We start from the raw sequence: 15,061 nt of genomic DNA, 5'->3' as shown, positions 1-15,061 counted from the left end.
AAATTGAAAGATACTCTGAAATGAAAAGAGCAAACAGAAGGAAGTTTACAATCTTCCGGTTCAAAGTGTTCAAGAAACTCTGATGCAATGTCTCAACAATCGGACGGGCGAACACATTTAGACACCAACGATGAACCACTCGATCTTGAAGACGAGCAACCTCTTCGTCGGCCCTTTAGAAGAACTAAATCAAAAAAAAAAAAAAACCGGCTTCAACAGATTCGAGATCTAGTGTTATGAATCAATTTGGAGAGAAATTTGAACGTTATGTACACGTTTAAGAAACGAAGGTGGAGATGTTGAGTCGAGTAGAACAAAAAATGATAGAAACACAATTGGTGATTCAAACAAAAACCAATATGGAAATCTTGAAAATGAAAGCAGACGACCTCGAAGACGAATATTTTGAGCTATTTCTCGCGATGAAGGAGTCCGTTCCAGTCTGACGTAGGAACAAAGGATAGTTTTTTTAGTTAAGCTTGGTAATTTTAGGTTTTTTATTTTTAATGTTATTTTTATTTTATTTTAATTAATGTAATTTTTAATTTTTTTATTTTAATTAATGTAATTTTCATTTTTAATGTTATTTATTATTTTTTTAATTAATGTAATTTGGTATTTTAAAATAACGAAAACTAGTATTTTATATATATATATATATATATATATATATATATATATATATATATATATATATATATAATTTTTATGTATTTTTTATTTAAATTTAATTAAAAAAATAAGGTGGAGTGGTGTGTTTAGTAGTAGGTATCCCATGGTTAGTTGTAGGGAGTGTGGTGATGATATGACACACATCACTATAGTGGTTACTGGTGTGTATAACGCATGACCTTAAAGCTTATAGCGGTATCAAAACAGAGTTTTTAAATAAATGTTTGACAATGCTTATCCGGTGTCAAACTGTTATAAAGCTGATAAGTCATTTTTAGTGTTTGGCAAAAAAAAATACTTATATGTGTAAAATTATCAAAAAGGGCTTCTTTTTTATATTATGACTTATTTAAGAGAATTAAAACATAAACAATTATCATATTATAACTCTTTGGAAAAAAAGAAAAAAAACTGTTTATATGTGTAAAATGACCAAAAAAAAGCTTTCTTTTCCGTATAAACATCTTAAGAACACCTTTCAAACACAATAAGAGGAAATTAGTAGCATCTATTATTCATTCCCAAGCTACCAACTTCAAAATTCAAAAGTTAAACATTAAAAACATGTATATTAGAATTGATATGTGAAAACATGCATAATAATAAAATACTATCCCTCTCGGGCATTTAATGAAACAGCTAGCCTGCAAAGTACAAACACATTCCTTTTTATAGAACATGGGCATTTAATGAAACAGCTAGCCTGCAAAGTACAAACACATTCCTTTTTATAGAACATTGTAAACATAAGACTTCATACATTTGAACATTAAACACAATTAGCAAATCAGTACGTAACTCTTGAGGAGGGAGTCCTTCCCTCCCAACCATCTCAACTCACTGTTACATCAAATTCTCTTTTCTCTCATTTCCATCTTCCCAACTCACAACACATGAAAATCTTATTTTTCTCAACTCATTCAACCTATTTGCCACATCATTCTTTTTTATTTAATTAAATTAGAAAATATAAAATAAAATATAATAGTTTTTTAGATTAGATTTGCCATTAAAAAAAATGAAATATAATATAATATAATATAATAGTTTTTTCCTTTAAAAATAAAATCTTGTTTAAATTTCTCACAGAAACACACAAATTTATATTAAATGAAGTGTGAGTATTATAATTAGATAAAATTGCAAGAATGGTCCCTATGATATGTCAAAATTAGCAAGTTTGATCGAAACAAGTTTGGACTCGCAAGGGTGGTCCAAAAGTTTCATTTTATTGCGAGTTTAGTACAAAATGTTTGCAACTTTTTAAAATGACGGATTTACCCCTATTAATATGATTTTCATTTTTCTTATTTATTTTTTCTGATTTTCAGATTTAAAAAAAATAAAAATAAACATACACCCTAATAATCCACCCAAACCCCACCCCAACCACATCTCTCTCTCTCTCTCTCATACTTCATCGGAAATCACCCAATCGTCGGAAGCAACTGTCAGCGTCAGCGTTAGAAAGCTCCACGACCGTCGCCAGGAACCGCTACCACCGTTGATGGAAGATCTGAAAGACGACATGGACCTCTTTGTTGGAACGCCTTCGATCTGAAAACCCTCGCCAGATATTTCCAGATATGTTCCTCACTGGAGCCGTCACCCTCTTTATCGGTTCGTCCTTCTCCAATGGAGATGAAGGACGCCCCCTTGAAGTGTCGCCGACAAACTGTGGCTCGAGATTCCAGACAAAGCAGATGAAGCCGTCTGTCGAGTTTACATATCTGGAAAAGATCAGAGCAAGAATTCTTTTCCATTTTTTTCGATGGAGATGAAGGACGACGAATATTTTCAGATCTGTTTCGGTGGTCGTTCGACGGTTTCGGAGAAGGCGGTGAGAATGAGAAGACAGAGATCTGTAGAGTCATTTGGGAGCTAGGGTTTTCAAAATGTAAACCACCTCAAATTGAAAAAGACGAAGACGAAGAGGAAATCATCCGGCTGCGGTTAGAGAAAAGCAGTGGCTGTCGGCAGGTGGTGGTAGTGGTGTTGTTTTTTTAAGTGTAAAAACCAGGTGGCCGGCGATGGTTTTAAGATTTTCCAGGTTTGATGGATTTTCCAGGTCTAATGTGTTTTATGTGTTTAGAGAATAAAACCATCAAATATTGGTGAGCAGACGGTGGTAGGCGACGATAATGGTGGTGGCGTACGGTGGTGTCGGTGGCAGCAAATGTTGGTTGTGGTGGCAGCATTCATGTTGTTCTGAATGTGTTTGTATGTGTTCTTGAGAGAGAGAGAGAGAGAGAGAGAGAGAGAGAGAGAGAGAGAGAGAGAGAGAGAGAGAGAGAGAGAGAGAGAGAGAGAGAGAGAGATGTATTTTATTTTTGTTTTATTTTTAAATGTTTTTTAATTATTGTAATACAAAAATAAAAAAATAAATGGCAAATTCGTCATTATAAAAAAGTTTAAAAACGAAACTTGCAACAAAATTAATCAAACTTTTGGACCACCTTTGCAGGTCCAAACTTGTTAGTTTTGAGTTTTTGACATACCACACAAACCATTTTTACAATTTTGTCTTATAATTATATAAATTTATATTAAAAAAAAACGAATGATGCATTAAATACAAAAAAGTGGCAGTTAACGATTTACTTTTTTCACTTTTGAATCACCACATTTCACTTTTGAATCACCACATTTACTTTCCACACATGCAACTTGACGAGTTCACAAACCCGCAAAATTAAAATCAATACTCCAAACCGCTCATCCCTTGGTGCAAGGTGTCCTAAACCGATGGTGCCGGCACATCCCACAGCCCATCCCACTTGCGATTCTGTCTGCCCTTATGCATCAATTGATCAGTGAACCAAAAAATTATTCTAACAAAAAGTAGGGAAAAGAAGGAAGAATAAAAGCTACTAAAAAAATCGAGAGAGGGGAGGTATCGACAGCAGCAAAAAAACGAAGATAGTAAAAGAAATATCGCTATCTGTTCATGCCTAATTTGAGTAATTTCAACTAGTTGAGTGTGTGGAGATCCTCCATAACAATTTACAACCACTTTTTCTATAAATCAACGTATGCACGATATCTGATTAGCACAAAAAATCCTTGCCCAAACAGGAGCGATCGGCAGAAGGGACGGTCTCCAGCCGGTGGCTTCACACGGGAGAAGCGGCGAGCAGGGGAGGTCTCGCTTGGAGGAAACGATCGACAGATTCACAGATTGGAGGTGTTGTGTTGTACTGTAGATGTATAAGGTTATTACCTTAGGGGTTATATCGGTCAATTTCTTCAAAAGGTGAAATAAGGAGTTTTTGATAAGTGAAAACCTGATGGTTTGTACACCACGATGAGCTAAGGTCTTCGCAACTGGGATTCTACCAAGACGAGTATGCCAAATAAAGCATGAAACTTTTATGGGAACCGTTTTAATCCATATAGTCTTTGGGGCTCGATATGTGTTCAATTTTGAATCCATAAATTTATGCATAGACTTTAAATAAAACCGTCGTCAGGATCGATATGTGATATAAACTAAACATATGCAATGTTAAAAAAAAAATGATTACATATTATTTGTAATCGGAGGTTGAATTAATTACAACCGCATGTATCTCTTTCAACGATAAGATAGAAATAATCAAGTAACCAAATCAGTCAAACCATTCGTCAGCGCCTGTTACAATACGCAGACCGCAGACCCCCTTCTGAAGATTATAAATGAACCTTTTGTCATATTCATCTTTAACAATCTTTAACCCAAAATGAAATCATCCCAAATTCTTTCTTCTTTCAAATCAATCATCATATTCCATACCCTGATCACACTACTTCTCGCAACAACTGCTACCGATAATCTTAGACCACACCTCGGAATCGGTATTTCCATGGTAGCTCCGGCTCTCCAGAACTGGAAAGCAACTCTCGATGACCAAACCCGTAAGCTTCTTTCATCATGGGTCGGGTCTGACCCATGCAACAACTGGGTCGGCATTGGCTGCAACAACACAACGCATGTCATAATTAGCATCAATCTTGATCGTTTTCACTTACGAGGTACACTCGATTATCTTAACTTCTCGTCTCTCACAACTCTCCAAAGTTTGAATCTTTCCACAAATCAACTCACTGGATCAATCCCGTTACAACTCGGTGAGTTAAACTCCCTCGAGAGTCTCGATCTCTCATCTAACGGTTTTAACGGTCGAATCCCATCTTCCTTAGGGAACTTAACTCGATTGTACTACCTTAATCTTCACGAAAACTCACTCTCTGGCCCAATCCCGTTTCAACTAGGAAGCCCAAAAGACCTTCTAGACCTTCGGCTTTCAGTTAACCATCTCTCCGCTTCAATCCCGAGTTCTTTTGAAAACTTCACTCGACTCGAACGTCTTCACCTTCATAGCAACCAGTTAACAGGTTCCATTCTTCCCAAATTGGGAAACCCAGAAACACTTATGGATCTCCGTCTTTACTACAACCATCTAACAGGCTCAATCCCGGGTTCTTTAGGAAACTACACAAAGCTTGTATCGTTGTATTTACATCAAAATCAACTATCGGGTTCGATTCCTCCGGCTTTAGGACAACTTAAATCGCTTCTTGATTTGGCATTATCGCTTAACAATCTTACGGGTTTGTTTCCTGAAGAACTAAACAACTTAACGGAAAAACTGGAGACATTATCGCTCGGAAGCAACAATCTATCAGGACGTTTACCAAACCGTATATGCGATCGTGGGTCGCTCCAGATATTCACGGCAAACAGCAACTCATTCTCGGGTCGGATCCCGAGTTCGATCAGAAACTGTAGTAGATTGTTACGACTCAGGCTCGATGGGAACTGGATTACAGGAAACATATCGGATGTTTTTGGTGTGTATAATGACTTGGAGTATGTTGATATGAGTTATAATAATCTTTATGGAGGGGTATCTACAAACTGGGCGAAGTGTCGTAGCCTAATGGCTCTCAAGATGTCTAATAATAATCTTTCTGGAGTAATACCCGACAATCTTGGAGACTCTCGGTTGCAAGAAGTTGATCTTTCAGCGAATAAGTTAACTGGAGAAATCCCGCCAAGTTTAGGAAGATTAAGTTCGTTGCTCGATCTTTTTCTAGATGATAATCGTCTTTTGGGAAGCATCCCTCGTGAATTCGGGAAACTTATGAATCTTGGAAGATTGAATTTGGAAAAAAATGCTCTCAATGGTGGAATTCCAAGTGAAATCGGTGGCTGTTTAAGGATGCGGATCTTGAATTTGAGTGGGAATGATTTACAGGACACGATTCCAGTTGAACTCATGAGGTTGGCTGAGCTTCAAGTTCTTGATGTAGGTGACAATAGGCTCACCGGAGGACTTCCACGAGAGATTGGAGGTTTGAAAATGTTGGAAATTTTGAACATCTCACATAACAATCTCACTGGTTCAATCCCATCCACTTTTGTTGACCTTTTGAGTTTGATCACTGTCGATATATCATACAATCAGTTTGAAGGTAAGGTTCCTGATATCCGTATCTTTCAAGAAGCACCATTCGAAGCAATCGAAAACAACAAAGGGTTATGTGGTAATATCATTGGTTTAAACAATTGCCTTACGAAACAAAGAACTCGCAAAAACATCCGATCTCTTCTGATTCTGATTATACTTCCAACCGTGTGCTTCCTTTTTCTCTTGATCGCCGGAATCTTGTTTTTCCGGCGATCAAAAGAGAAGAAAAACGAGCCGGAGGAGTCTGTAAATCACTCTCCTTTCTCCATCTGGAGCTACGATGGGAAAATGGTATACGAAACCATCATTGAAGCTGTTGAAAACTTCGATTCCAAGTATATAATTGGGATCGGGGGTTGTGGAACAGTCTATCGAGCCGAATTACCAACTGGTGAAATAGTCGCTGTGAAAAAGTTTAACACACAAGAAGACAACGAGTTGAGGGATGTTAAAGGTTTTGAGAATGAGATCCATGCATTGACCGAAACACGACATGTTAACATCATGAAGCTTTATGGCTTTTGTTCGCATCCACGACACATGTTTTTGGTGTATAAGTTCATAGCTGGTGGAAGTTTAAGAACGATACTAAATGATGCTGAAAAGGCCAAAGAATTTGACTGGCGCAAGAGGTTGAATGCAATCAAAGGTGTTGCGGATGCATTGTCGTATATGCATCATGATTGTTTGGAACCGATAGTTCATAGAGATTTATCGAGTGGTAATATTTTGTTTGATTCGGAGTATATTGCTCTCTTGTCGGATTTTGGCACGGCTAAGTTTTTGAAGGCTGATTCGTCGAACTGGACTTCTTTCGCAGGAACTTACGGTTATAGTGCTCCGGGTATGAAACAAAAAGATACATATATGTATTAAACACAATATACATATACATACATATATAGGCATAATGTATGAAATTGTGCACAACCACAATCCCATACATATAAGTACTTATTTACTGATTTACATATAAATATGTAAATCAGTAAATATGTACGTATTAGCAACCAGACACATCCACGTCCATCAACACAATGGATGTGTCCGGTAATGATACATGCATCATAAATACTAGTATGCATCATACACCCTGAGTCATATTTGGTTTGATGATCATGAATTCTTTGTATTGATACGTAGAATTAGCGTATTCAATGGCGGTGAATGAGAAGTGTGATGTCTATAGCTTTGGGGTTCTTACACTAGAGGTGATAATGGGAAAGCATCCAGGAGATTTGACAATGTCAAGGTTAAGTGTTGAAGAGTTATCAAGACAGGTTGTTCTTGACCAACGACTTGTTCCCCCTACAGGTCAAGTTGTTGAAATTGTGAACGGCGCTGTAGAGCTTGCTTTTGCATGTTTAAACACCAACCCTCGCTCTCGTCCATCGATGCTACAAGTTTCTATAAAACTGTCAACAATTATAACTTTTATATCTAGATGATCCAAGTGTAAGAGAAACTAGAAAGTTATGAGGTTATAACAGGGTTTTGATAATTAAGAATTTAACCAAAGGGGGAAAATGTGATAGAGATTGACTTGCTATTCTAAAGAAATTGATAAAAAAAATTTTGTTTTTGTTGTAAAATATTTCGAAAAGGGTATGGGAAGGGTCAATTAGCAAATGAGGGTTTTAGGGATTGGATACATCTTAACACTAGAATTAAAGAGCATGAAACTAGTATGGAACATGTTAAAAATATAAATACTTGGTATGATTTGCGTTTAAGATTACAAAAAAATAAAACTATTGATAATGCGGCTCAAAAACAATTAGAAAAAGAAAAAAATTCATTGGAGACAAGTTTTGTTGAGAATTATTTCTATTGTGAAATTTCTTGCTAAACATAATCTAGCTTTTCGTGGTACTAATGAGAAATTATATGAAGATAACAATGGAAATTTTTTAGGCTTATTTGAAATGTTGGCTGAATTTGACATGGTTTTTTATGACCATATACAACATATTACAAATGAAATTGGTATCCATAAACATTATCTTGGGCATAGGATACAAAATGAATTAATACTTTTGCTTCTTCAGAAATAAAGTCTATGATTATTAAAAAGATAAAAAATGCAAAATATTTTTCTATAATACTTGATTGTACTCCCGATATAAGTCACCAAGAGCAAATGACTATTATTTTAAGATATGTAGATGTCTCGTCAAATGTTGTTTGCATTGAAGAATCTTTTTTAGGGTTTTTAGATGTAAATGATACAACCAGCCAAAGACTCTTTGATGTTTTACAAAATGAATTGAATTTGCTTGATCTTGACATTAATAATGTACGTGGACAAGGTTATGATAATGGATCAGATATGAAAGGAAAACATCAATGTGTAACAGCCCGGATTTCCAGGTATTTTATTGTTTTGTTTTTTTTGGTGTTTTGAGAGGGGACTCGGCGAGTTGGAGCTCAGACTCGCCGAGTAGGGTCGCGATTCTGGACGCGGGATTCGTCTGGACTCGGCGAGTCCAGGATATGGACTCGGCGAGTCCACGCTGTTTAATGAAACCCTAATTTCTCGGGTTTGGGACCTATTTAAAGGGCCTTATGGCTGTCATTTGCATCCAACAGTCCATAGAGAGAAACCCTAGAGTGCTTTAGCGATTTGAGAGGGAAAGGAAGCATTTCTTGACATTTGTGTGTTGTTTAGCAAAGAAGAGGGAGGCTCTAGCCAAGAGGAGGCAAAGGGGACTGCTATTCGGTGGATTTGAAGCTTAGCCCTTCAATCTAAAGGTATGATTTCGGCTCATCTCCTGTTTTGTGAAGTATAATTGATTTTAGGGTTTCTTGTGACCTTGTTGAGTTGATTGGACGGCCAAATAGTCCCTTGCTAGTGATGAGACTTCGGATCTGGATCCATAGAGGTCCAGAGAGCCTCATTCATCAAGCTTTATATAGAGCAATGGAGGTTATGACCTTGAGTAGTGGGATTTGTTGATGATTCTTCATATATGGTCATATAGAGGTTGTTTATGCACAAAGTCTGGAGCTTTACGTGGTGAATCATTCTAGGAAGGCCAGATCTATGAATTGTTGGAATAGATCTGACCTTAGAAGCAAGTTTGAGTGATTGCATGGCATGGACTCGCCGAGTCCGATGAGCAGACTCGGCGAGTAGCTTGAAGATTGCCTTGGACCGACCAGTGAGTGGTCCAGTCGAGTCATGGATTGACCCAGTGAGTCAGGGCGAGTTAGAGAGGGTTGTCAAGTGGTCTGAGTCGAGCTGGGACTCGCCGAGTCGTTCTTGAGACTCGGCGAGTTGAGTCGGGGTGGCCCCGCGATTCTTCCAGGTGGAACTCGTCGAGTCAGGGGGAGTACTCGACGTGTAAGAAGGGAATCCTAGAGAGTTGGTGAAAACGTCTAGACTCGCCGAGTTGCCCTCGTGCACTCGCCGAGTCCGGTCAAAGTTGACCGTTGACCGTTGACCAGAGTTGACCTGTGTTGACTTCTTAGGGATAGTCAACCTTAGAGATAAAAAGTGTTAATTAGAGACATATGATGTTATAGGAGGATTATAGCTCGGAGGATCGGGCACGAGGGATTCAGGATTTGTGAGTCATCGAGATCCGCGAGGTGAGTCTTCTCACTATACTTTACCTTGAGTCGGTAATCAGAGTTATGTGTTAGTGTATGTATGTTATGTGTATGTTATGTGTTGTACTGCATTATTTCTATGTGATTTATGCTGTGCATGATTACAGAGTTGGAACCGGAAGGTTCCTAGAGTTAGAACCTGAGGGTTCACAGAGTTGGGTGCACGGACCCATAGAGTTATAGCCTCGAGTGGCTAATATGTGTTTATGTGGTATTTTGGGGAACTCACTAAGCTTCGTGCTTACAGTGTTAGTGTTGTTGTTTCAGGTACTAGCGATGACCGTGGGAAGGCGCCGGCTTGATCTGTACACACGCAGGGGACTTTGATATATTTACATTGATCTTGGGATTTTGTGTAGTGTGAATTGAGATTTAAATCTGATGTTTTTATGAAAAATTAATGAGAAATGTTTTTATAAATTGTGAAAAATTATTTTAAAATTCTCGGTGTTACACAATGAGTGCAAAAAAAAGCTTTTAGATATAAATCAAGGGCTTTTTATACTCCTTGTGGTTGTCATAGTTTGAACTTAACTTTATTTGATATGGCTAATACTTGTGGTAAAGCTAAAGGTTTTTTTGGAACAATACAACGTATCTATACAATTTTTGCAAATTCCACTAAGAGATGGCAAATTTTAAAAGATAATGTGAAAGGGTTAACTCCTAAATCGTTGTCATCCACTCGTTGGGAGAGTCGTGTTGATAGTGTTAAAGCTATAAGATTTCAAATTTTTGATATACAAAAAGCTTTACTTCAAGTAGCCAAAAATGATAATGATCCAAAAATAACAAGTGAAGCTAAATCCTTAGCAAAAAATGAACTTGGCAACTTTGAGTTTATATTGGCATTAGTAATTTGGTATGAAATGTTAAACACTGTTAATTTAATTAGCAAACAATTGCAATCAAAGATATGCTTATTGATGTTGCTATGGAAAAAATAATGGGGTTGATTTCGTATTTTAAGGAATATAGAGAAAATGGGTTTTTAAATGCTTTACAAACCGCAAAAGATATTGCCTTAGAAATGGGGATCGATCCAATATTTCCTAAAAAACGTGAACCTAAAATAAAAAAAAAAACATTTTGATGAGATTTCAAACGACACTTCTTGTAGTTTTTCACAATCCGCCCAAGAGAAATTTAGAGTTAAATATTTTATTTATATTGTTGATCAAGCAATTACTTCTTTAACTACAAGGTTTGAACAATATCAACAATATGATAAAATATTTGGCTTTTTATTTAATTCAAAAAAATTGCTTTCATTAGATGATATAACATTAAAGTCTTGCTGTATGTCTCTTGAAACTTCACTCAAGAAAGGTGAGCAATTGGATATTGATGGAAATGACTTATATGTTGAATTAAAATTACTTTTACATCTCTTGCCTAAGGAAAAATTGACAACAATTGATATTCTAAATTTTTTAAAACGTGTTGATTGTTTTCCTATTACATCTATTGCATATAGAATTATGTTGACTATTCATGTTACTGTTGCATCTGTAGAACGGAGTTTTTCAAAATTGAAGATTTTGAAGTCCTACTTAAGATCTACAATGACTCAAGAACGACTTAATGGATTGGCTTTGATGACGATTGAGCGTAACATGTTGGATAAAGTTACTTATGAAGATGTTATTGAAAAGTTTATTTCAACGAATATTAGGAGGATGGTTGTTTTCAAGTAGAAGCTAATTTTTTTTTTGTGTATTAATTTGAATGAAATTTTATTGTTATGTATTTGCAATAGAAAATTAAATTATAATTTTTTTTTTTGCTTAAATTTTGAGATCTTTCAAATTTTAGGGCCTATTTTTTGTTAAATCGCACAGGGTCTCCAATATCTCGGGGCCGACCCTGAGAGAAAGTTATGAGGTTATAACAGGGTTTTGATAATTAAGAATTTAACCAAAGGGATTCTAGCCTATCAGTATCTTGGTGGAAAGTTGTTCATGAGTCATAGGTTGAAGGCAAGTCTTGACGGAGACAAAATGGATAGTTTAGGCAGGACGGAATCGTGGAAAAGGTAAGGGCGGTACAGTCGTCGGGAAACGATAACTCGACCATCGGTTTCAGCAGGTTCGTGGCTTCACAATCTAAAAATGGGTTCGTGAACCCGTTGGTGAACCCGTGCATATGTATTAGAATGTGGGACCATTGTGTGTGTTTTTTTTATTGAAAAGATTCCCTGTAAAGAGTTAATGAATGTGACTAACTCTTAAATAGCATGTGATCTTTCACTTTGACTACATTCGTACGAGTTGTTTTTTTATTTTTTACTTTTTTGTTTTAAAATTTTATTTACTCTATGATTTTGTAGTATGTTTCCATATTATATAAAGATGCATAAATAATTCATTCATTAGTAGTGTTTTTACTCTGGAAAATTTTATATTTCATTCGATTCTTTAATTACATTCAATGAATTCCTTAGGAAAAGTTAAACAAACCGGTTTTACCAAAAATGCAAATCCACACAACGCCGGTTCAAGTCAAGATATTCCATTTTCTTTTACGGAATTTCAAATCATCAGCAATACCAACACTACCAACAAAACCAAAACTATCCACAACAATGGCTTCCAGAGGAAAATCAGAGTTATAATCCATGGAATCAGTTTTCTCAAAGGGTCTAGAAACCTAATTTCATTCTTCTCAACCTGAGAATTTCCAGTTTCGTGATGCTCAAAACGTAAAATCTGACAGTTCTAGTGACGACCCGACTCCCAAAAGAAACAGAAAAGAAACCAGCGAGGATTTGCAACTCGTTGCTGAGAAAAAACGCAACTATACACACCGCTAGAAGCGAAAAAAATTGGGTGAAACGCGAAGAGTTGACTTTGGCTAGGGCATATGTTGATGTTTTTAAAGATAAACAACACATAAATCAACAAATGTTTGAAATATTATTTACGAATAACGGTGGCACTATTAGCGGCGCTATTTACTGTTATTTACCGTGAATCTTATCAGCGTTATAGCGATGCTACACCTGCTTTTACAATTTCGTACATATTGGACTACTTTAACAAAGAAAAAAACGATTATGTGTTATTTCAAATAATAAATATAATTAATTACAAACTACAAAGTAACAAATGACAATTTCTCTTTCTCTTTTGTTTCAGTACCTAGAAACCACAAACGACTTGAGCTGCGATGATATTTTGATACTTTTTAGTTTCCATATTACTATATTATAATATTATACATAGGTTATTTTATGTTTTTATATGATTTTTTATGATAATAATTCTATATAGTTTTAATAATCTAATATATAAATTTTGTATAAATATATAATATAAATTATAAATAATATTAAAAAAACATTATACCACTGCTATACCAACGCGATAACTATGATTTCAAATAGCGGCATGTGACCGCTATTCAAATTTCGACCGCGATAACTGCTTAGCTAGCAGGAGATCTGAGGCTGGTGTTTTACAATCTTCACTAAGCAGGTATCGGAGGACTATTAATCAGAAAGGTTTTCCTCATCAGCAAGCTTAGGAGTGGTTGAAAGACAACGATAAATAGGTACTGGTTACACTTGGTGAAGACTCTCCACCTCTTTCTTCTAAACGAACCAAAACATCTTCATCCAACGCTTAGACATCATCTTGTGATCCATTTAATCCTCCTGGATTCTCCCCCCAATAACAACAGTTGTTTAGTGTTGCAGACTCGCCGACTCAAAGAAAAAGAAAATAAAAGAAAGCGGCTTCAGCATCATCAACAAAAAATGAAATGTTGGATCTCATCAAACAATTTGTCGGAATCAAGAATGCAACCGAATTTGAGATAGAACAGAGAAAACGATATCGGGAATAAAAATTGTGCATTCTCGAAGCTAATGAAGAACGAAAAGCTCAATTGTTGGATCGGGAGATAGATAACCAATTTATAGAGTATTTTCTCCGACTGTGTGATCATTTGACCAAAGGTATTTTGCGCAAGGTGCTTGAAAGGAAACAACAAATTGCAACTAAGTATGGTTGAGAATTGAAGAATTCGTGAAGTTAAAAATGTCGGCATGATTTGACTGGAGAATCTTTCTCTTTATTATTATGTTTTTTTCTTTTCTTTTTCTTTTCTTTTTCTTTTTATTAAAATTCTCTATATGTACCCTTGTTTCATTATATATATATATATATATATATATATATATATATATATATATATATATATATATATATATATATATATATATATATATATATATATATATGTTTGTTTCATTTTCTCTCTATTCAAAATGAATCCAAACGTTCGGGGAAAATAGTAATGGGAGTTAACGATAATAATTCATCATCTGATGATGAACTTATTAAAAATTATTTGTTACTTGTATTATCTCGTACTGCACAACTTCTTCTCCATAATAATGTTAGTTCAAGCAACATTCAAAGGAGAAACATAATCCACAAAGATCGTTTAGAGAATTGTTGATCAAATATTATTTTGTGGATGATTCAACCTATGGGCACATGCAATTCCCTAGAAGGTTTTGTATGAGAAAAGGTTTGTTTATGCGACTTCTTGGTAACATGAAGATAAATTATCCTTATTTTCAAACAACATGGGATGCAACAAATCAGAGAATTTTCAATGCGCTACAAAAAATGCACACTAGCAATACGTCAGTTAACAAAGGGTTATAACTCAGACTCGTTGATGAGTATCTAAATATGCCAAAAAGAATTTCCCGTGAAGCTATTGAAAACTTTTGCTACGGTGTTATCCAAATGTATAAGGCTGGATATTTATGCCGTCTGACATCCACCGACATTTAACTTTTGTATGAAGCACATGAAACTAGACATGGATTACTGGAATGCTTGGTAGCATTGACTGCATAGATTGGAATTGAAAGAATTGTCCAACGAAATTGAGAGGCCAATACATGAGGGTGACCATCAGGATTTATGGTTTTGACATGCATTCTATGGTGTAACTGGCAGGGATGGTTTTGTAGTGGTGCCCGGTGTGGCACCGGCAACACCTAGTTTTCGTATATGCAGTGTAAATTTTTTATTTATTTATATATTGGCAACTACGTAAAAAAATCGGCAACTACGTAAAAAAAATTGGCAACTACGAAATTTTTTTTGCCACCCAATTGGATCAACCAAACCCAAAAATATATTTATAACTTAGACTTATCAATTAGTAGTCCAAAAAGCCTATTAATTTTAGCCCAAAAAAAAACTAGTGTAGCCCAAAGCTCATTTGGATAATTGGATCTTTTGATCCAATTGGGAGAAGGGCAAAAAAACTTGCGACCGATGAGATGAGTAGCAAAACAGAAAGCA

General features: G+C 35.7%; 2 protein-coding genes across 2 annotated transcripts; both read left to right on the top strand.

The window, feature by feature from the left end:
- Window positions 1–4,134: 4,134 nt before the first annotated feature.
- Window positions 4,135–10,164, top strand: LOC111882871 (MDIS1-interacting receptor like kinase 2). The gene is made up of 3 exons (XM_023879241.3): window positions 4,135–6,966; window positions 7,266–8,873; window positions 10,002–10,164. The coding sequence occupies exons 1-2, from the start codon at window positions 4,392–4,394 to the stop codon at window positions 7,568–7,570; spliced, it is 2,880 nt and encodes a 959-aa protein (XP_023735009.1). The 5' UTR covers window positions 4,135–4,391; the 3' UTR covers window positions 7,571–8,873; window positions 10,002–10,164.
- Window positions 10,165–10,279: 115 nt separating this feature from the next.
- Window positions 10,280–11,431, top strand: LOC111882873 (uncharacterized). Its single transcript, XM_023879242.2, has 3 exons — window positions 10,280–10,588; window positions 10,630–10,795; window positions 11,010–11,431. Exons 1-3 carry the CDS (start codon window positions 10,280–10,282, stop codon window positions 11,429–11,431), a joined length of 897 nt encoding a protein of 298 aa, XP_023735010.2.
- The last annotated feature ends 3,630 nt before the right edge of the window (window positions 11,432–15,061 follow it).

Source organism: Lactuca sativa, chromosome 6 (assembly GCF_002870075.4).
Source record: "Lactuca sativa cultivar Salinas chromosome 6, Lsat_Salinas_v11, whole genome shotgun sequence".
NCBI classification, from domain to species: Eukaryota; Viridiplantae; Streptophyta; class Magnoliopsida; order Asterales; family Asteraceae; genus Lactuca; species Lactuca sativa.
The sequence above is the reverse complement of the archived record's forward strand: the minus strand, read 5'-3'. Positions and strand labels throughout refer to the sequence as shown.

Coding starts and splice junctions, on each gene's coding strand:
- LOC111882871 (XM_023879241.3), top strand. CDS start 4,392: ATGAAATCATCCCAAATTCTTTCTTCTTTCAAATCAATCATCATATTC. Junction 6,967..7,265: donor TTACGGTTATAGTGCTCCGG/GTATGAAACAAA, acceptor ATTGATACGTAG/AATTAGCGTATTCAATGGCG.
- LOC111882873 (XM_023879242.2), top strand. CDS start 10,280: ATGGCTAATACTTGTGGTAAAGCTAAAGGTTTTTTTGGAACAATACAA. Junction 10,589..10,629: donor TTGAGTTTATATTGGCATTA/GTAATTTGGTAT, acceptor TAATTTAATTAG/CAAACAATTGCAATCAAAGA. Junction 10,796..11,009: donor TCCAATATTTCCTAAAAAAC/GTGAACCTAAAA, acceptor TGCTTTCATTAG/ATGATATAACATTAAAGTCT.